The 23,469-nt window shown below is 41.4% G+C and overlaps 1 protein-coding gene across 1 annotated transcript in view; it reads left to right on the top strand.

Moving 5' to 3' along the window:
- KCNU1 (potassium calcium-activated channel subfamily U member 1) overlaps positions 1–23,469 on the top strand; it is a 150,402-nt gene that overhangs the window by 119,722 nt on the left and 7,211 nt on the right. Inside the window, exons 20-24 of the mRNA XM_070598090.1 lie at positions 3,483–3,579; positions 7,007–7,231; positions 8,601–8,787; positions 14,657–14,728; positions 17,796–17,935. Of these exons, the coding sequence (XP_070454191.1) occupies positions 3,483–3,579; positions 7,007–7,231; positions 8,601–8,787; positions 14,657–14,728; positions 17,796–17,935 (721 nt within the window). The remainder of the gene's footprint in view (positions 1–3,482; positions 3,580–7,006; positions 7,232–8,600; positions 8,788–14,656; positions 14,729–17,795; positions 17,936–23,469) is intronic.

The following is a 23,469-nucleotide window of genomic DNA, read 5'->3' as shown; positions in this document are numbered from 1 at the left end:
GCCAAGCTGCCCTACCCAGAAAGCCCCCTCACCTGAGAAAGAGGCCTCTACTGTGGTCAGGATGTGGCTTTTCTTTTTTGCTCTGAATGACCTGAATGGTGCCTTGTGGCTACCTTGTCCTCCAATAGCATCAGTCTTTATGTTATAATACTTGTTTCCAAGTTCTAAGACTGCTAGTGCTGCACATTCTCATAGATGATTTATTAGTCTCTTTAGGAAGCTATATTTCTGCAAGATTCATGTCATTTGCAAGGCATATGGCAGAAGGGAGCTTTAGTTAAGGGATGGTGAACTAAATTGCATCAGGTTTTGCTTTGGCAAGGACACCAGATGGATGCCTTTATGATGAAGTGGGTCTCCTCTAGCCTCTTCTTTTATGCAGGGCTCCAACAGGTGTTTCCTCTAAGGCATATCTGTTTTCCATAACATCAGAATGAAGAAAGATGTTGGCTGTGACAGCTTGTGTACATAGATCATGCTTTTATTATGATAGAAAGGTGTACAGTGATTGATTTGCTATTCTGAGTCAAGTTAAAATGTACTTGGAAGAAGATCATCTTCCATTTGCCAAAAGGGCATTTAATTTCCAGACCAAGCACTCTCCATTCATTGGGGGAGGAAGGAGGGAAGAGGAGAGGAAGTAGGAAAAAACTGCAGAAAGTGACCAGAAGAAAAGTAGGAGCATTTGTTGTAGACTGGAGTGGTGAAGGCAGAGAGCAGGAAGCCATTTCCCTGAAGATAACTTAGCCACACTATATCAACATCTGAGGGACAGTGTCTAGGAAACTGCACATAGAGAGAAGAGAAGTTTCTATGAATGAGTAACATAGCCAGTTCTCCAAATCCTGATAAAAATCAAAACCAGACTCAGGTCTTAGGTCTGATCCCTGGTGAGTCTCTTTAATAAGCTTGGCATAAAGCCATCACACTGGTCCTGTCTAGTACCATTAAGAGAGCATGTGTTGTGTGGCTCTTAGAATTCTGTGTTGGGACTCATGACTTCTCAATATTTAAACCACCAAAAGGCATGTTAACTTGAATGAACAAGGTAGCCTATTTTGGTCAAGCTGACCTTGAAGCTTACAACATCTTTTGGCTAGGTAAATGACCACAGTCCACTAAATTTATAGTTAGATCTTAAATGGAGAGAAAAATAAAGAAATGCACCTAGGCCTTGGCCAATCGGGTTAGCAATTAGCTTCTCTACTTTTCCAAACCCTTCTCAAGTGCCCCATCCTTCCACCCCAGCTTCCCTGTCTGGGTCCTCTCTCTATCCCATTACTTTAGGCCTGACACTTCAACCCAAGTTTAAGTAAGTCCCTTTGTCTGAAAAATTATGGCCTAAGATAGCAATTTAGAAACTAACCTGGGTAAAGAGAGCAAAATTGCTAGTCATTATATTGGAGTCTGAGTCTTTGGGCCAGGCGTTGGATAACAGGCTGTGTTAGTTCACAAGGAAAATCCCTAACCCTTCAGCACAGAGAGTAATAGGTTGTATTTCTCCCAGGACATACAGTAAAATCTCACAGGAGAATGATGTCATAAGCTACCAGAGCTGAACCTATAGTGTGACATAGTACAGTGTGTCCCCAAAGATGTATCAAGGGATAGTAACATATTTTTAAATAAGTAAGTAAATAAATAAAACAAGTACATAGTAAATAGTAAACGTTTTGGGGGTCAAATAAGTGTGTGAAACATTGGTGTATACAAATTTTAAAGGATTTCCTTTTTGTAAGACTTTTCAGAACCTTCCATATGCTAAAATGTAGTATGAATCTCGAAGAGGGGAAACTTTTCTCAAGATTTATTTGGCTACAGAAAACATTTCCTCAGGAGTTCTCTGGTTACATATTCCATGGAACATGTTTTGAGAAAAGATATTTGTGTTAGGATAAGATGGACTTAGGCGGTGGTAACAACCACAAAATCTCAGTGGCTTAGCACAACAAAGGTGCATTTCTTGTTCATGTTACACATCCAGCACGGGTCAAGGAGGAAAGGGCACTCTGCTCCACATTGTCACTCAGGCAGTCAGGCTGGTCGTATCTATAGCAGGTTAGGAAAGAGCCTGAAGAATCACACCGGGACTTTTCACTATGTCAGCCATCACTTCTCACATTTCATTGGCCAGAACTAGTCATGTGGTCCCACCTAACTGCTCCTATGGTAAGGAAGGAAAGGAGAATTGAATGTTGTAAGCACCAGTAATCTCAACCTCAGCGTTATATTCAAATGCCAGCTTTACAATTTGTTAGCTCTTTGACTTTTATCCCTAAAATAAGGAGTATTCTTTAAAGTCTCTGGGAGAGACAAAAATGCTCACTGAATATTTCAGTTGTTTCCCAGGTTCCTCAGCCCCCTTAAAGTTAGCAGGAGCCATGTGACTAGCTCTGGCCAATGAGATGTGAGCAGCAATGATGTGTGCCACTTTGGTCCAAGGCAGTTAAAAGCCTGGGCTTGACTCTCCACTCTCTTTCTCTTCCTGTGCCTTAATAACTGAGGAGGATGTGTGTTCCAGGTGTGTGGGCTTAAGATGATAGAGCCTCTGTCTCCCTAAGACTCTGAGTGGCAGTATGGAGCAGAGACACCTGCTCACCTGAGTAAAGTATATATTATGAGTGAGAAGTAGCATATGTTGTGTTGAGCCCCTGGGATTTTGAGGTTCTTTCTGCAGGCCACACCTAGATTCTCTTGACTTAAATAGATCCTTTCTAACCTTAAACTTTCTGTGATCCTAGAATGGTCTCCTCTCTAATAAGCAAATGTACATTCCTTAGGATGTGAGTTGGATTCTCCCAAAGATCATCTAACCCTTTTGGTGACCGAATATATTACATGATAAGTGTTGTGCCTAAATGCAATGTGGGGTGATCACGTAGAGGGCTTTGCCACGAACTTAGATCAATATTAGAGCAAAGTTTAGCCCAATGTAGGCTGGTGATGGAAGCTGTAAAGAATGCAGAACACATTTAATAAGTAAGAATGTTTCAACACAGACTCATAAGGAAAGATATGGAAAGGAGAGCAGAGGAAAACAGGGTAAGGAGAGAGATGCCACGGAAGACTCAATCTCACAGCCTTTTGAGTTCTGTATTCAGGTACCTAGGACACCTCTCATGACTTCACCCAAGCAATGGCAGCATCATGATAATAACCAAATTAAGAGCAGAAATGACTACCTTCAAGGCACATATAATCTAAGGTAAAAAGAGAGACTGATGGATCTGTTAAACACACATGCAATCCTTGTGGCCTTGTGCCCAAAGTGCTTAGTATGTCTTCAGCTGTGATACAGTCGGCATTCAGCTCTTGGTGTGCTTCAGACATGAATCTTTATTTTGGAGCCTCACAAACCTGAGGCTGTTCTCTTCGTGTTGTTCTTTGCTTTGGGCTCAAGGATCTAACGAGTTTGACATCTTGGCTTTGTTACACCAGAGCCCCAAATGTTCTCAGGCTAACTCTCTGTTCTCCCTATTCAGGACTTTTCCACATGAAGTGCAACAAGATTTTAGCCAGCTTGACAGCACTGGCATGTTTCACTGGTGCAAAGCAACCGCTTTGGAGAACGTGATTCTGGTAGGTTATCTTGCACCAAATCAAATCAAATAGACCTTCTCCCAGGGTAAATGATGTCCTTCTGCTAGTCATAAGTACCTGCCATTTCTCTTTGTAAACTGTGGATTTTGAAGGAAAATACATACCTCATCAGCCATTCAAATTGCATGCAAGGTAACAGATGTGGCTTTTGACAAAGACTATGTAGGTCATATGCTAGGATTTAAAACAATTAGATCAGATTCTTCAACTACTTCTTCCCTCCATTAACAGTTTAGCTGAGTCAGTTATTCAGAATAACGTTCTCCTGAAACTTTGATGTTTTGCTACTAAATCTAATCAATTTAAATGCACCAGGGAAATATACTGTTTACAAGAACTCTGCAGTCTTTCCTCTTTTTTTTTTAAGTAAGTAATCATTTTCCTAGTTTACTGGTTTTTTGGAGGGGTATTTTTGTTGAGGAAGATTGTCACTGAGCTAACATCTGCGCTAATCTTCCTCTATTTTGTATGTGGGATGCCACCTCAGAATGGCTTGATGAGCAAAGTGTAGGTCCACACCTTGGATCGGAACCCGTGAACCCCAGGCTGCCGAAGTACAGCATGCGAAATTAACCACTACGCCACGGGGCTGGCCCCCCTAATTGACTAGTTTTAAAGTTTGGATTTTCTATAGCAGATTTTCTTAAAGCTGTCTACACATAGACTTAACACATTCACCAAGAATGTATTTCCTAGATGCTCCCCTCCCCGTACAACATGAGTGAATCCTTATGTTAGAATCCTGTCCCTGTCTCTGTCCTTTCAAGGAGGCAAACCAACTCAGCTCACTAAAGTGTCAGCAACTAAGAAATAAAAAGCCTTATGTCCTAAGTCTTCTGGATCCCCATCTATTCTCATTTTCCAGAACTGGAAGCTTGGGTCTAATCCCAGTGGTCTACTTTGCAAGCAGTAGTTGGTAAATTTAACTAATAAAAGTGATTGCTTGCATATTGTATGAACTCTATATCATTTTTTCAACTATGACTAATTGATAATTATATATTTTTTCCTGCTTTCCAAAAGTGGTTTAGTTCACTTTTTTCTGTTAAACACACACACACACAAGATCCTTGTGGCTCAGTGCCCGTGTCCTGTCAGAATATGTTCCAATTTTTGTAAAAGCAGATCAATCATTTGATCAGAAGCACAAAATTGTCAGTGCTGTCATATCCACTAGAAGGCTATTTGGGTTGCTGAAACTCACCATTTTAGCAAGTATGTCTTATTCTAAACTAAGCAAAATAAACATCCGTTGAGCAGGAAGCCAAACATGTTTTCAGTGGGAGGGAAATCTTTGAGGAGGTTGGGAAGTTGGTTGCAGATGGAGGCATCCAAGAGACCAAGAAATGGAAATCACAGACGTTCTCTGATGCCATATTTATTAGGCACGCAGTCAGGTTGCTGTAACAGATCTCCCCCTTATGACACTTGACGTGGAATACAGTTCAGAACACCCACTGAGTCTCTTGATACATGTAGAAGGGCTTCTAGTTTAAGAAATGCTAAGTGTCTCGAAACTTGTGGCCCTGGAGGGGAGATGTCCAGATTGCAAAGTTCAGGGAGGCTTTGAACTTGGTTTAGTTTGCAGAAGGGTCCAGGGGAAGCAGTCGATTTAAGTTACTTTGAACGAACACTGCATCCTCCTCTTCCCCCAAAAGCCACCATCTCTCTCAATTGGGAGACAATTTTGTGCCACAGTTTCCTGGAGAAATTGCCTCTCTAGCTGTGCACAGTAATGCACTCTGCCATGTATCTTGTTTCTAATTGTTTAGTTCTACTTACAAGAGCAATTGTTGGACTTCAGGCATGTTACATTAAATACTGTTAAAGGCTTCATTATTCAAGTTAAAACTAATCAGATTAGCTAGAGACAATTATTTAACAGGTTTGGTTAAGATTTATATCACTCTCTAGGAAGGCTCTCCAGACAAGTAGCTTTATTCCCCCTCAGAACATGATTCCCTTTGGAAAGAGTATTTCCCAATGTATGCTAATTTGACATACTCTAACTGTTGAGATGTCAGATGCTACTTATTTATCTTGTTAGATTTCATCCACTCCTGTTTCATAGAAGTTTGTCATTAACCCAGCTAAGGACTGGCATAAGGTAGAATGATATACCCACTGGAAATATTCTGAGTCTTTATGTGCTCAGGAATGTAGGACACGCTTCATAGAGGAAGTCCTTTTAAATACATTTAACTTATTCTCTACCACCCTCCAAGAGTCCTCCTCTGGAAATCTAGGAACTCAATAAGATTCAGATCTTATTAATAGTTATTGAAGAATAGTGAGTCAAACAGCGTACTTTCAATCTATTAATTAATTTCCACAACAGAATGAACTTTTATTTTTAAACCATTTAAACTTAAAGAAATTGAGGGTCAGGGATGTCAACTAGTTTGTTCATAGTCATGCAACTAATGATGAAACCCGCATACAGAATCAGCTCTTCTCACTCCAGGTCGAGTACTCATTCCACTCCATCCCAGCGCCACGAGAGATGATTGATTCATTCCCTGAAAGAAATCATACCAAGGCTTAAAATAAGTTTCCTACAGGAATAACATTCTTTTTTATTAAAGTTACATTTATTGTTTTTAAAAGTCTGCATGAATGTGGGGGAAATCTCATCTAAATATTCGTCATGAATATTATTTTGTTTTCGACTTAGAGGTATAAGGGAGATGTTATCACTTGGCAATGCTGATGATAGTGAGAGACATAGTCAAATGTTTGGGATCAAATGGAATTTTTATAACCTTCTAATTTCTTTTGTGCGTTTTGCATGATGATTTCCCTCAGCTCTGGAGTCTATTCAATCAGTTCAGTGTATGAGGTTAAACCATACGAAATTGACAATATTCAACCATTTTTGACTTTTTATAAGTCAATTTCATGTGGTTCAAACTAATATGTATTTTCATTTGTATGAAAAGCCAGTGAAAACTGCAATATGTTATACAGCTTGATGTAATTTTTAGGGCTCTCTAGAAGACTTAAGTTTAGCAATGGAATTTGGAATGTTTTAGTTTTTCATTGAAGCTTCCTACAGCACGTACAAGGCTAAAAATGTATAATGAAAATAAGAGATATTTTCTCCATTTGGTTCAGTGATTTCACACCTTGAGGTATGATGCTGATCTGAGTTTTAATTGATGCACTTCAAGCTAATAGAAAACTAAAAACAGTGAAATAAGAAGGAGCTCCGCAGAAAGATAAAAAGTATAATTGCACACTGTTGATAAGGTCCATTTTTTATGAGCAATTTGCAAAATTGTATTATCCTCATGAAAGTGCTCCTGTGGTTGTACCTAGAAGAGTTGGGATGAGGGGAAGGAGCCCTCTCTGAGGGACTGTTGTCTTGTTTCTAAAAATGACCAGACTCTGGCATGCTTATGCTTAGAAACGAAGCGACAAGTCAAAGCATGAGTTTCAGAACCACGTTGTAGCATGTATCTTTGGAGACGCCCACTCAACGCTGATGGGGCTTCGGAATTTTGTAATGCCTTTGAGAGCTAGCAACTATACCCGGCAGGAGCTGAAGGACATTGTGTTCATTGGCTCTCTGGATTACCTGCAGAGAGAATGGCGATTTCTTCGGAATTTTCCGCAGATATACATTCTGCCTGTAAGTATCACATAAGGGATAGTGAATATTTATAATGATAATAACACTAACAGTACTAGCATTAATAATAAGAATAAAATAAAAATGGCTTGCAGTTATATAGTGCTTATTGGTACCAGAAACTGTTCTAATCATTTTACATATATTAACTCATTTAAACATCAAAATAACCATATGGGGTAGATTTTAAAGACGTTGAACTTTAGGGATAGAGAGAGTAAGCAACCTGTCCAAGTTTACACAGCAGGTTAGTAGCAGAACTAGGATTTAAATCCAGACATTGTGGCTCCTGAGTTTATGCTGAGGGGCCACTCTGTTTTATGTTTATAACTATGTTTTATAGTCTTTCTATAGATCAGAGTTTCTCTGCATTTCTGAATCTGATTCTGACTTAATGGCTGAACCTAAGCTGATACTGGCCAGCCTTTGCACTCTACCTCTCTCTTCTTTTCTGGAGACACGGCTTTTATGGAATAACGCCATGCAGTCCTTGATAGATGAATGAAAAGGAAGAATTAGCTTTACATTTCTGAGAAATGGATCCACTATGCAAATGTGGCATTGAGGTTGTTATCATATTTTCTCTGAAGCTTCATAGGTCTGTATCCCATTATATGCCACCATTTTCCCGGATGAAAAACAGCCATTATGTGTGGTGTGAAATGCCACCAAAGCATTTGATTTTTCATGAAATAATGCTGTCAATATGTAAGGAGTATTTTTCAAACTTCAAAAATGGTTCTCTCAAAAAGTAAATTTTGTTTGCTTTTTAAAAAAGCCACCATAAAGTTCCCTGCCATGCTCCCATACTTTAGTCCATAGAAAAGAAGAAAAGAAAATGACCAGAAGTCTCCAGACCCAGCTAGGAATTACCAATATTCAAGTCTAAGCTACCTGAAGGCAGGACCAGATCTATCCCTGTTTCTCCACCAAAGGAAAGAAGCAACCAGCACTTTGCTAGTTAATCTGGAGAGTACAAGCAGGGTGAGCTACAGGCAAAATTGTAAGGATGCAGAATCTGCCTTTAGACTCATAACTTCTCCTTCCTCTGAATTTTCCTCACCACTGTTACCCTTACTCTGCTTCTCTGCTCCCACCTGAGTCATCTAAATGGATTCAGGCTCCTCCCTCCCCACCCTCTTTTGTGTCACCCAACATGCTCTCAGAAAAGGGTCTGTGAAATTTAGTCACATTAAGATATTAATGATTGATGAGGCTAAATCTGTCAACTATCAGGCACTAAGTCAATGGAGGCTGGAGAGGCTTTGGCTCAAAAATCACTTTACTCACAAAGATCCACCACCATGAGTCATGATATAAGATCCTTTCATCTGAGAAGTCCCTTCTTTACCTGGTTTTCTCTCTTTAGGGATCTGCACTCTATTCTGGAGACCTCCATGCAGTCAACATAGAGGAATGTTCTATGTGCGCTGTCTTATCCTCCCCATCCAAGTCAGCAAGCAGCCCGACTCTGGCAGACACAGACACCATCATGGCCACCCTCGCCATCGGATCATTGAAGATTAGGTGCCATACCCAGACAACCTCGGAGCCACGTAAGAACAACTCCCTAACAGGAATAGGCTAGGGAGAATGGAATAAGGAAAGAGAACTAACTCCTCTCTGAAGCACTTTAATCATGGGGATGAGGAGAGGTTGGGCCAGATGTCCTCTAAGATCCCTTCCAACTCTGAGAATGCTGTCGTAGAAGTAGTGGACAGCTCAGTCCTTGGGAATCCTAAGTCAAATGAAAAATGATATTCATCTCTTGTAAATGGAATGCACATAACACTGTTTCCCCATTTTAAGGAAAATCACAAAATTGTAAATGCTATTATTGTTGTTATTGATCAACCATCAGTGAACATAACAATTGGTATATTATTGTAATTAACAACAGGTATTATTGTTGTCAATCAATTCTCATTGGATCTTATAGATGTTCAAGTTACTATTCTTAGTTTCATGGTTGAGAGAATGACATATATTCTCATCTCTTCAAGATGCTTTCACTATATGAATTTTAGAAGATTATCTCTAAGGTCCGTTCCAATTTCTATAGACTGAAAATGTCATGTTTCAGCTTCAAATTGGAAAGAGACGGTGAGAAATGGAGATGTCTTCAGGATGGGGCTCGTGTCTTTTGCCCCTTTGTATTTCTCTCAGTGCCTAGTACAACTAGTAGTAGATGCTTAATACACACCTATTGAAGTGAAGCCAATGAGCCAGGGAGCTGGACTCTTGAGGAGTTGCCACACATGTTACACTACCCAGAATGTGCTTGAGGTAAATTCCCACTACAAAATTGTGGTTTCCCTTCTCTCCCCAAATGGGAAAATGCTTTCTACAAATGTTCTACTAGCCACTCAACCTAATATGAAAGTGCTGTTACTGAATAATTTTCTGTATCTAAAACAGACTTTCAATTCAAGAAATAAAGGTAAACCATGATTGGAGTCCATACATAGAGCCATTTCCCTTGGGGCTGTTGATCCTCTGTAATCAAGCTCAGGTATTCAGTCCTCTGGCCACATAGCTGGTGACCACAGCTATTCCACTTTGCATGGAACTTGGAGATGTCAGATGTCAAAGGCATTGTAAGGCTTTCATGATTATGGCTATGGATAAAAGTGTTCGTGAGTCAAACTGGAAATACAAAAGAACTCTCTCTGACTCCTAGGCACTGTTGCTAGGAAGGAAAATATAAGGTTCTTCGGACAAAGGAATACACAAGTAATCTAGTCTAATTTTTGGTAGGTGCACTGAGCCAGCTACTTGACACACCCTCACTAAGCAACCAAACACCACTCAGCACCCAGGATTTCAGGAGTTTTTGCAAAGCAGAACTAATAGCAAAGTACCTCATGAATATCACAGTACCATGAAAATTCAGACTAAGGAGGTGTGAGCCATACCTCTGCTGAGAAAATCTGAAGATCCATGAAAATGCTGTTGTGTTCAGCTTGTGAATCCTTAGCTTAGCAATTAGGGTCACTCAGATTTACAAAAGATTTGTGCGTGGTGTGTGAATGTGAGTATATGTGTGTATCATTCTTGCAACTTTCTGTAATTGGGAAGAAAAGAAATATTCACTTTAAAGGCAGTATCATCAATAAACAAATGAAAATGCCCACTCAATAAAAGCTTGTGATAAAATGACAACACCAGAAGCCATCTAGTTAATCATCTGGGTGACTTGTCTTTCCTGTTATTATATTATTTTAATCTCACATCCTATGTAGGCTAGAAAGATATAAACCTATGATTTTAATTCTAGTTTCCTTTATATCTAATGATTTTCATCCTTTCTCTTATTTATTCATTCATTCAACAAAAATATATTGAAGTATGATGTGTCCTGTGCTCTTTTATAGGCTAGAAGGTTGCCCTTAAAGGAACAACTAAATGGATTGGTAGAAGGAGATAGAGGACAGAGGGAAAAAGGATTGGAAAGAAGGAAAAGAAAATGAAGGACTGTCAAAGTATTTGAATCTCATGAAGTATGAGTAGGCGCTTTCCTCAAAGATAAAAGAGAAAGTTTAGAGAAAAATATATTGTGTAGGTCTTGTACCATCCTTCTGTGGATGTCATCATACCCTTTTGTGTGATGGGGAAATATAAGTCCAGAAAGGCTCTACTGTGCCACCTAGCAAAGGTCATAAATTCTGTTTATCTTGTGCTATAGCATCAGTAAAGTCACATTGTCAGCACATATGAATAGCAAAGGACTATTACTCAGAACTTCACCAATTACTCTGGCATCATAGAAATCTACCTGGAGTTTATATATAGAAATTCCCAATCCTCAGAGAAGCTTGTTTGGTTCTGTTAACCACTCTTTCCATTTCATATTAATACTCCTCTTGCACCATACCTAAGAGGTGGAAACAGGAATACCCACATCCAAGAATTGAAAGTATAAATGATGGTGAAATTCTTCCAGGAGGTAGAAAGCATCTTCCGTGCTGAGCACCAACATAAGTCTGGCTGATGCACAATTTTCTTTCCCTTCCTCTAGGACAGTTATTCTCAACCAGGGTCAATTTTGCACTGAGAGGTCATCTGACAATGTCTAGAGATAGTTTTGATTGTCACAACGTGGGGGATGCTTTTGGCATCTAGTGAGTAGAGGTGAGAGATGCTGCCAAAGATCCCATAATGCACAGGACAGTCCCAAGTAATAAAAAACTTTTTGGCCCCAAATGTCCATAGTACTGAGATTGACAAACCTTGCCCTGGCTTACCTGGTGAGACTTTTGTGGGATTAGTAGGCTTTCCCACACCTTCACGGTCATAATAAAGTTGCATAGGAAGCTCATCTAGGACCATCAAGGTTGTTGCATACAGTGATTCACCAAGAGATGTTGGGGGTGGCGGGACAACGGAATCAGGACTCTCCAAAGGATCAGTAAGAACGCTGGGCCTCCTGGACACCTCCATGGAAAACTTCAGGTTTTCCAGTGATATTGTAATTACTGCCCTGTCACGTCATAAAGAGAACAGGTAGGCAAACCTAGGTACTGAACTAAATAATCTGTGGCATAATCTAAACATATAACGGTAATTAAGTCTGACAACTTAATATGCTACTGAAATTTAAATGTACAGTAGTAATCTACAATTAAGCAATCTTTTGTAATAGCAACCTGCCAGCCTGGAAGATTTCAGGTATAATACTGTGTACTATTAGGTAGAAAAATATTGACATTAGTAAAATGTGCCCAGGCTATGATCTGACACATATTCAAATTAACTATTGCTGTACAGGAAAAGATGGAGTTAAGGCAGAAAGTCAGCTGCCATCCTTCAGCTGGTGTCAGAAGCAGACATTTAAGCAGTCACTTCAGCCGATGTGGATACGTCTGTATCCAATGAGAACATTTGACTCTGAAAGTTAGGATTTTCCAAGCCCTTTGTTCAGGGAATTGGAATCAAAAAGTAGGGGTCAAAGGAGAATTTCCTCTTTGAGGGAAACTGATCTCAATGTCTTACTGAAAATGCCAGCCAAACTTTGTATATTTTAGTAGGGCTACAAATTAAAAATGGCATGGGCTTTGATCTTGGTGCTCATCAGAGTATGAAAACCCATCCACCGTTTCTAAGCTATATAATCTTAGGCAAGGTATGTAAAGCCTGAGTCAGTTTTCCCATCTTCATTAATTCACAGACTTGATGTGACCGTGGTATAATTCTTATCTCCCTACTCTTTCTACTGCTTACAGCAGCCAGAGGGACCGTTTACAGATATTTATCAGATAATGCCAATTCCCTTCTTTAAACCACAATGGTGATTCATGACAAATATAGGAATATCATATAGGGTCCTGCAGGCCAATAGGGAGTTTGAATTTTCTCCTATTTCATCCTTTTTATACTGGCTCTTTCCTACCTTAGGTCCCCTATGCCATTCCCTCTGCCTGGAGGGAATTTTTCTCATCCCTCAGGACTCTGTTCCACTGTCGGAGAAGCCTCTCCTCAAACCCTGTCTAAAGTAACCTACCACCTAAAGGTTTGGGTTTTTTGCAGCCCCCATCACTATATGGAAAAATTTTGTATTTGCAACATGTGGTATGTCTCTGGGGCAGGGACTCTTCACAGTCCTAGCATGGAGTATATACTCTAAATATTTGTAGAAGGAAGAAAGGAAGGGAGGAAGGAAGGGAGGAAAGGTACATAAACCATCTCTCACAGTTCTGGGAATAAAGTAGAATCTCATTCGCCCCAAGTCTTCCTGCATTATGGAAATCCCCAGAGATTTTTTTAGGGAAAACAGCTTAAGGTATTCAGATCCCATCATGAATAAGATTTACCAGGATATTAGGATGTCTGAACTCTTAGCCATCAATGTAAATCTTCCTCTTAAATAGCAGTGTGAACAAGGAAAAGATGGAGTTAAGGTAGAAAGTCAGCTGCTGTCCTTCAGCCAGTGTCAGAGCAAATGGACTTCCATTCCCTCACCTGAAGTTAAAGGGTTTTACTAAATTACTAAGGTCAGGTCTAACTGTAAACCAGATGTGTTGAGCTCTTCCCGTGGGGCTTCTGTTTTTACCCTGAATCGTCCTTGAAGCATGACTCAGAAGTTTAGTGGCTATCAAAAATATAATCAGCTCTACTCTGCATTAATAAGAAGTGAAGGCTTTTTATTGAATACTTCTTGGGGAGATGGAAGAGATGGTAAATATTGTAGTAAGTGGCATTCTTTCTGAAAACAATCTCTTTTTGGATTTTCTCTTTCCACATCCCCATCCCCATGACTAGATCTCCACAGCCTCTCTTTGTCTGTCTCTTGGGCTGTCTTACCACCTAGCTCATCTCCCTTCACTCCACTTTTCACTCTCCCTCCCCTGCCACCTACCTGGCTCAGGAAACAAAGGATCCTCCAAATATTTCACCTTCTTCCAAGGCAGCAGAGAATTTTAACTACAAGTAGAATTTTAGCTTTCACAGTATTTTTTCCCCATTACGTGATATTCTAGGGAAAGTTCAAGAAAGGTAACCAACAGTTTTAAAGCATAACTTCTGATGAGATCCTTGTGTGTGGTTTTGTTTGTTAACGAGACCCCGATTCCCATTTCTCTCTTCTTTTTTCTTTCTTTACATTTTTTATTTTAATTTGGAGACCCAAACTCTGGTATCCTGCTTTTTTTCTTTGAAACTCTTCATGGTTCATCATGTGATCATGCTGTGTTTCAGACCAGTGCTGAGCATCCGCTCTCTTTTGGAGAGACTAGATGAGACTAGACCAAAGGCAGGAGGGAAGTCTGTCTGTAGCTGAATTCAAAGGTCAGAGGCCCCCAGTGACACTCTACCCAGTCTTTAAGGAGCTCCAAAGGCATTCCAGGTTGAGGCAGACTAACCAGAGATGGGAAGCAGCCAGTTCAGCTGAAGAAGAAAGAAGACATGAGCAGTGCTCCAGCCCAGAGAGGATCTCAAAGAGCCAGAAACTAGTCATGATGTCTCCAAAAGCACTGATGGAACAGCCATTTGTTCAGTTTCCTCAAGGTTATACAAGCAAATGGATGTGGTTTGAAGCACTTCCTGCCTGAGCCATTGTTCAGCACCACCACTCCATGGAGAGTAATCATTATTTACTTATGATGTCAATGAGCAACTACTGGGAGAGCTTTGTCTTTTTTGTAATTCATGTGAAGTGCCAATTAGAAAACCTACACACATACACACTTACACACACAACACACCATATGTCTCAAAAGGAGATGCTGAGGAGGCCCAAATTTTTTTTTTTTTTTTTTTTTTTTTTTTTTGGAAATATGCAGAAGGATTTAGGATTTGGGCATGACAGTAACTTTGCCAAGAGAAAGTATTTAAGTTACACGGTGTACTTCTATATCCTTGTCAACGTTTGCAAGGCACTTTATTTACATTTGTCAATCTCTTTTCTTCTTTGTTATTATCTGTCTACAGAGTCTTCAAGGGGCTGTAATGGATATTCTGAAAAATCAGGCTACAGAAGAATTCCCATTCTCACTGAACTGAGTAAGTTGTGTTTCAAAGACAAAATTCAAGGGACAAATCTTTGTGAGCCATGATTGATGTTCCAAGTTTCTTTTTAAAATCCACAATCCAAGGACTGGGGAACCAGAACGTGGCCTAGAGAGCATTAAGTACTTGACTGGACTTTACACCAGGCTTTTACCCAATTGGTGACATCATCCAGCAAAGCATGCTAGATCTGGGTGTCAGGATGCAGGAATAGCATCTGCTTTCTCCACTCTTCCAGTTATCAGAAAAGGGAGACCAGCAACTGGCTCAGTCTCACTGAGAGCGAATCTCCCACAGGCTGGGACATGGACTTGAAGACTGCTAGAAAGGAGCTCTGTATACCAACTTACCTACCCATCATGGAGCTTAGGTCAGGCAGCTTCCTTTCCTGTAGTGATAGCAGCACTGGCGTTGGGGTGAGGAAAGTAAGGCACCCAGGGTGCAGACTTTAAGGAGACATTCACTCTTGGGGTCCTTAAATTTTGTGTCCCAGGAGTCTCCCTGTATCATCTTAAGCCCGGCTCTGAGTGGTGCTCTTCTGAAATGGAAGTACTCCATGCAGAAATAACAGGATAAACTTCTATCTCTCACCAACACCTTATGGAAAATGCACATACATGAAACTTTCCTAGATATGAGGAGCTCTGAGAGCAGAAAGAAGGGAAGGGAAGACAGGGAAGGTGACTGGGTGCATTTTGGGGTATGTTTGTGAGGCACTAGGGGACACACTGGGATTTAATACTGGTAATAACTGATGAAAAGAGGGGAAGATGCCAGAGAGGTGAATGGTGCCTTTAACAAAGATTGGACCAACTCAAAGATGATCTCTAAAGCTGGTCCTGAGCATGTGATTTGACTCGATTGTATAGTGTAGCAAGATTCCTAATGGGCATTCTATGATTCAGGGTATCTAAGCTGAGTGAGACTTATACCAAACTAGATGAACCCAGAAATGAAGTCCCAGAAATGAAGCAAGGGTACAAAGAGAGGAATCAGTAGGTGACATTACCAAGTTGTCTGGGAGTGACAATGCAGTAGGTGGGAAAGAGTCTAGTCCCCCTGAATCCCGGACCAGCATCTCTTCGGATCCAGCTTTGAAGATCTCAGATCTCTTGATCCTGACTTGTACCTGCCAGCCCATTTGTAACCCTCTCAAAACTGTCAGCTACATTTTTTACTTTTAATTTTTCTACCTTTTGAACCATCTCTAACTCCGAGGTGTATATATACCAAGGACATTGATTAGAAGACTGTAATGTAAGAGTATTTGGAACGGAATCAGCCAGCTTCTCACAGGCCCAGAAGTGTATCTGGTCCTTCTCCAGGGACTTATGTCTTTGTTCAACTAAAGGCTTTCTGGCACTAGGTGGCCCTTGTCAAATTAGCCTGACAAGTCATCTGCCAGCTCACTTAGTTTTTTGTTCTTGTTCCGGCTGGAAAGGGTCACAATTACATGAGAGTTACAGGTCTGACTGCCAGCACTTTGGTACAGAATGTACAGTGAACTACAGAAAAATAAGGAAAATAGCTAGAGAAACTGAGGCTGCTGGTTTAGGATAACACAGTCAGATTTGGACAAGGGCTCCTGGGATAGGTGTGTGCATTGAGGGTTGGCAATGCGAGGAGAGGAAAGTGTGTGTACATAGGAAATGTGGGTTGATATTAGTCATACACTGCTCATCTTTTATAAAAGTATGTAGTACTTAGAGGAAAATGATTCACTAATACCAGCAGTATATCATTTCCCCCAAACTTAATAAGGAACAATTAAAGAATTAGGGAATAATCCAATCTTAGTCAGGAATGTATTCTGAGTTGTCTATCTAGTAGGTTTTTTTTTTTGTTTTTTTTTTTTGATCTGTAATGTGACTGTCAAGAACTGTGAAGGGTCTAAGACTTTGTGCTCCTTGCAAACTAAGAAGTTAACCTGCCACAGTTTCATGGATGCTGGCAGAGGACACAAGACCGCTGGGTCAGAAATAAAGAGCAGTTATTATTCACAGCAATAGCAGTAGCCAGAGTGTCCTGTTTTGTGCTGGTTGCCCAAGACCTCATTCCCACATGGTGGCATGAGAAGGGCCAGGTGATACCTGTACCCACCATGGATTGCTTTATAAGAGAGGTACCCAGAACTTAGGGAACCAGGATCTTTTATAGTGGGAAATAAGCATGCCTTCTCTTTGCTCTGGTGGGAGATATTTCTATCTTCCAATGCTATTCTCTACACAAACACTTTTGAAGCAACAGACTTGGAACAAAGAAGATCAGTACCTCTGCCCACACTGCCAACAAAAACCAATTGCATTCCCTCAGAGGCCACCCACAAGGGTCTGAGTTTCAGCCTGGGGCCAATATAGATATGCTAATGGATAATTTGGCCACTGCTACATTGTCCTCAATTAGGATGATTCTCTGAGGCCTTGCTGCTCAAAGTGTAGAATATGAATGAGTAGCATCTGGAAGCTTGTTGGACGCTAGAATCTCAGGCCCTACCCTAGCTCGACCTGTGAATCAGAATCTGTGTTGTAAAAGAGCCTCAGGTGATTCATATGCACATTAAGTTTTGAGAGATACTACTTTAACTCCTTCTGGGCCTGGATAACTCTAGAAACCCAAATAAATACCAAGTCATGGTATGAAAAAAGACTATAACTGGGGTGATCACATGTTCTATTTATGCCTATTGTCCAGTGCCATCATTGAGAGTGCCTCCCCTTCACTTCCAAAAGTGTCCTTGTTTGAAAGACAAATTATATGCGGGTGACAATTAGGACACTTGCTTGGAGACACTGGGCTGGAGGCACAAAGATATCCCCTTGATGATGAAGGTACCCAGGAGGGATACATGTCTTTAGAGGAAGAAGATACTTGGAAAGACAAGAAAAGGTATTGAAGGAGAGGTAGATCCCACACTGACCCCAGAGTAGGCATCAAATCCTTTGATTAAGTGGTCACCTTTTGCCCTGCCTTGTATGGTAGTCTTATATTCCTAAGCTTGTCTGCCTACCTTTGTTCTTTTTTCTTTTTTTGTTTTTTTTTTTTGACCTCTTTTGATTTGCAGAAAATCCTTCCAACGTCCACTTTATTGAACAGCTTGGTGGAATGGAAGGAGATCTCTCTGGAACAAGCCTGCATCTCAGCACTTCCTTTGCCACAGGCACTGTCTTTTCCGGCAGCTTCTTGGATTCCCTCCTGGCCACAGTAAGTAGAGCTGAGCCAAGGAGCCCCCAGGACCAAGCCCCTTGCAGAGGGAGAACGGATGGCTTAGGGCTTGGGTAGATGATGATAATGCCTCACAATTCTAAGTTCTCTTTGATTTTCCAAGAAAGCTTATTCACATACATTATTCCATCTTTTCTCACAACCAGTGGACAAGGGAAGCAAAATTTTCACACTTTCAAGATTAAAAACTCGAGGGTGTTAGAGCTGGAACACTTGATACCAGGATGAACGAGGGCATAAGTGGCAGAGAGACTGCCTTTTGGCTTCAGGTGCATCTCAGCAGATCAGGCCCTTTGGTGTCAGAGCTTAGGAAACATTGCCGTCTCTTCTCTCTAAAATATCCCCAACAGCTTACAGAGAAGGCAGCTGTAAAGGGACACTGGGTTTAAGGGAAAAGCTTTGGCCTTTGGTGGTGTAAGTTTTGTTCAGAGCAAAGTCAAATCTCTCTTCTCCTTGCCCCTCACTTGGGGTGCATGTTTGACCACCTGGTTGTTCTTTAGCTCTCAGCATCTCTTTGACCACAATGCTGATCCCTTGTATCAACTACAGGATTTCTGTACATAGAACTAATTCATTGTATGAATACCTTTTGAGCACCTACTCTGTGCAGGGCACTGTGCTGGGGGCTGGGAAACAGCAGCAATGGAACAGACAAAAGTCTCTGCCCATGTGGAACTCATGCTGGTGGAGGAGATTGCCATAGACATGATAAGAAGGAACATAGCAGGTATGTCAGACAGATAGAGGGATAAGGTGATGTGAGATAGGCAATGTAGGGTTTGGGGAAGGAGTTGCATGTTTCAATAATGCGGCCAGGGGAGGCAGCCCTGGGAAGGTGCTATATGAGTCAAGTTCTGGGGGAGAGGAGAGCACACGCCATTCTGATCTTTGGGGAGGAAACACTGCAGGCAGAGGGAAGAAGGGCAGAGGTGGGAGCATGCCCAGTGTGTTCTGGAAATTTGACAAAGACACGCAAAATCTGAGTGTAGCCATTTGTGAATGGCTGCAAGAACTCCTCGAAAGGAAATCCTTGTAACCCGCTACCTCACAGACTCTTCCCACCTGGATTTTCCAAGGGAAAGGTTCCAACAAGGCTGAATATCAACATACAAATGCTTAAGTGCCCAAGGCTCTGAGCACAGTTTGATAAACTTGCTGCCTTCTGGAATTCCATGTAGAAGAGGCATCATTCCTGAATTGTATGGATGCCTCCAAAGTGCGGTGTGCACTTTTAGGGGAATGTGACTAGGACATGTGCATCACCCTCATGACTGAAGCTTCAATGTCATTTGGTCCTAAGGAGATTATGTTGCCCTGGGCTCTGCCCCTCTAAGCCTTTAGGGGTTGGGGGGATCTCACAAACTCATCGAGCTCTCAGGAAGATAATACCATATCAATGATAATTTAACATTAAACTGGTTGGTAGACTGTGGTTTTCCTAAAGGGTTAAGCAGCACTCAGCCTTGACTGAGCCATGGAGAGATGTACCGGAGGGAGTAAAGCAAGGTTGCTGTTCTGGGAAGGCGGCTCTGTCAAGGAAAGCGTGTTATCACCGTCTGTCACTTTAGGTCAATTAGCTTGTCTGTGATTAATGACTGGAGTGTGAAGCAGGAGGTGACTTTTGATGAACTGGTCCTGTCTGCAGGATAAGTGTAGATGGGTTTAAGGTCCTAGTCCTCCTCAGAGATCCCTAGATAGGAGGCAGCTTGGTGCCTTAAATTAAACTTGAGCCTTAATTAAACTCTACTACCCACACAGGTAGGAATGAAGTCACAGGTTCTCTTTAGAGTTGGTGGGAAGAGCAGGATGGGCAGAGAAGGACTGATAGAGCATAAACAAATACCAGTGAACACATCACACAAGCCAGCAGAGGAAACAGGAGCTTGGTTATAAGAGTCAGCTGCTGGGCCTCTCATCACTGGCCACATGAGTGTGACCTTGTGAGCTTGTGAGGAGTCCCCCTTCCTCCTAGGCTGCCTTTGGATATTGTATCAATGGGCTTCTCAGAGGGAGAGGACAATCTAATCCTGCTGGAAAATGAAATAAGCTAGGTGAAAACTCAGGAGTCTTCTGAGGCCCCGTGATGAAGTCTGTGGGAGAGTGAACAAGCCACATGCTGTGGCCTGATATAGGGGAAGGGTTGTATGATGACACAAGCCACACTGGACCATTAGCTTGTCCTTGAGGATTCCTGGTAAGTGCTTAGTTTAGGACGGGCACTTGGTCAACTGAAATGGCAATGGCGCTTTAGGGTAGAAAGCATCCTTTACGTTAAGGGGGCCGGCTGGGATCTTCACCCTCTAAATCTCTACCTAGTGGCCTTCTGCCCCAGCTTCTGATATATGGCACAGCGAAGCAAACACACTTTAATACTATTCAGAGCTTCAGCCTTAAATCTCCAGCCATGATGAGCTGAACTAGACCTTCAAAAATAATCAGAGAATACTGCCCACACTTATTCCCCTTCCCTCTGAGCCAGGTACAATTTGCTCGACTTGGCCTTCTCTGGGTGGGGATGACTTCCTAACATAGCAGCCACACAGGAAAAAAGAGCCCAAGGGTTAGGCCTTAGCCCCTAATTCCATTGTCTTCCCCCTTCTGAGTGCCTTTTGATCTTGGCTGGTCCCCTGACCATGTGGCAATGAGAGCAGGAGCCTCAGAGAGAAAGAGAACATTTATCCTTTTGCACTAAAAACATTTGGGGCCACTGTGGTGCCTCCAGAATATGTTCTCCCACACTCCATTTTATTCTCCACACATATTAGAGCATCTCCTTGTAGAAAAGTGTGGGAGGAAGGCAAAATACCCCTCTCCCCTTAAAGTTACGATGACAGTTATGGGCCCCAGGGTATCTCACCCTCTAGCAAACTCCCATGGTGGACACCACTAATGATCACAGTCTCGTGCCTTCAGCTCATACCTGTAAGTCTTTCCCAACACAGACCTTAAGGCAACTTCTTCTAAGTTTTATCATTGAGATAATATTAATAATTTGAGCAATATCTGCGATAGGAACAGTAATAGCAGCATCTCTCAGGTGCTTATGTTGTGCCAGGGTCTTTGCTAAGCGCGTTACCTACATCACCTTGTGTAATTCGTCTGTCAATCCAATTAAAAGAATACAATTATTAGCCTCATTTTACAGATGAAGAATCTGAAGCTTAGAGAGGTAAATAATATGCCAAAGAGATGATGAGTTGGTGTTCAGACTCAAATTCATCTGATTCCAGATTCAGAAGTTACTACTACAATCCGCTGCCACTCCAGAAGTCTTGTTCTGTTATTAGATGTATCCTTTCAATACACTGACGTTTTGCTTAGAGGAGTCCATCTTCCAGAGTGCTCAGGAGTTGCTGAGGAGACAGGCAGGGAGAAGGAGACCCCACTGTACCCACCCACACCTTCCCTCATCAGAACAACTCTACTTTCATCTGTGTTGTATATGAATCTCCCATGTAAGGATTTCTGTTGTTAAGAAGACTTTGAAAACCACTCCCTAGAAGTTAGAATATATGACAAACAGAGAGGCATAAAATTAGACCCAGAGGCCTGTTCTCCTCTATTCTGAGACCGGTTTCCGGGTTCCCATGAGGAGTCCTGCACGGAGGATGGGAGTCAGCCATTCTGGCACATTTTGCATGTGCCATCATTTCCCTCCCCAAAGAACATCCTCCAGGTTTTACTCTTCCAACCTGCCGCCCAGCATAACGCACCACAAGATCTGTTTCCCGTTGCTGCACAGAGTTATAACTAGAATCAAATGTTTGTTTCCCTGACACCTATCCTACCCAGAAGGGCGAGGCTAAAAACAGACACGTTCACAACTGACTCCCTCAGGAAAAGGGGCTAATGCCTCAGCAGTTTCTGAAACAAGATGAGATCACCAGTCTTGGCTCCAGTCATGGCGAACTGTATTTCCAACCTGATGTTTAGGGCCCTCTCTCTTCTCATGTGTGCTCAGAAGAATTCACGGTACCTCTCCACCCGTCCTCCAAGTAATCTTCAGAAACACGTGGGAGAATGAACGTGCAAGTCCTGAGTATCGGGCTGTGAACTTGTCGCTGTGGAGAAATACTGGTTTTGTTTTAGATTTTCATGTATTTTTTTTTCATTATATCCCCTGATACATTTGTGATTTTTTTCAGTATAAAATAATGGGTTTCTCCTCCAAATCTCCTGATACGGTTGGCACTCTGGCTTCAAGTATCCTGTGGTATACTACCGTAAACTTCCACCCCTGTTAGAGAAACATGCCTAGGAGGTATAATTCGGATTCACTTCTAATGCTCTATCAGTTCAGTGCTACCAAAATTAAAATATGGAGAAGTACTCAGGCCCACAAGTAGGGCTTCCATATGGTTTTACAAGAATAGAACTTCATAACTGGGTGTGAACTTAGGGGCAATTTCCTTTACTTTTAAGGAACTTGAGGCCCACAAACGTTTCATGATATTCTCGAGGTCACTCAGCTGGTTAGTTGCAGTTCTCTTCCCACATAGCCTCATTCTCAATTAGATGTATTTCTCTGAGAATGTTTGGTCTTAAGTCCTTTTGAGATGCTCAGAATAAAAAGCAGCAAGTGGCCAGGATGTTAATATCTTTATTATTAAGTAATATTGTAGATTGTGAGAGAGATCTCAGGCTTCCTCACAGCTCAAAGTTAAAACAGTTAGGGCTCCCACGTTTTCTAACAGTGGAAGTCCAAATTCTAGTAAATCTGATTATATTAGAAACACTATCCAAGTTTAGAAGTCTTAAAATATTTCAAGCACATTTCAACTTTCGTATTTTCTTAAGAAAGAAAAAAAGGAAGGAAAAAAGAGACCCATAAGCCCAATACCACAGAACTCCGAATCATAAGAATATGAGATGAGCTCACAAAGGGTGACATGTAAATCCCTTTATTTTCCCCAGTATAGAATTGCAATCCTTTTGATGTCGAAACTGAAGAAATGATATATTCAAAAGCTAAGCCTCTCTCAGTTAAATATGTAAAGTACCTGTTTTCATAGAGCCGTGGACACCAGGATAACCCTGGAATTTACACCTTATCTTTAATCAGTGGGGAATTATTCTAACAGCATTATGTTTGATCACTCTACACTACGGCCACTTGTTCTTAAACGGATTGTGGCTCGACCTGGATTTACAGCCTCCCTTCCCTCCTGGATTTCAGGGAGCCAATTCCACAATACCCTTCTGGGTGGTGGCGGGACGGAACAGGGAAGAAATGTGAGGAGGACGCTGTCACTCAGGTGATTCCCTCAGTCTGGACATTAGAGTGGAGAAGGCATTTGAAGTCATCTTTTAATCTGAAAAGTATTATAGAAGCTCTTTTCTTTTTATTTTCTCTCAATTTATGTAGATTATATTATTTCCTAGGTTACCTTTTTCCAATGGCCCCTACATTTTATTAGCAATATTTATTTGTTAAAAATCAACTGCTAATTGCAGTTCTTACAGCTTTTAAATGCACTCCTTGTTCAAGGCACTGTCGAGGACATGACTGTTAA

The sequence above is a fragment of the Equus przewalskii genome, chromosome 28 (assembly GCF_037783145.1).
Source record: "Equus przewalskii isolate Varuska chromosome 28, EquPr2, whole genome shotgun sequence".
NCBI lineage: Eukaryota > Metazoa > Chordata > Mammalia > Perissodactyla > Equidae > Equus > Equus przewalskii.
This window is presented reverse-complemented; position numbering and strand designations above follow the sequence as displayed.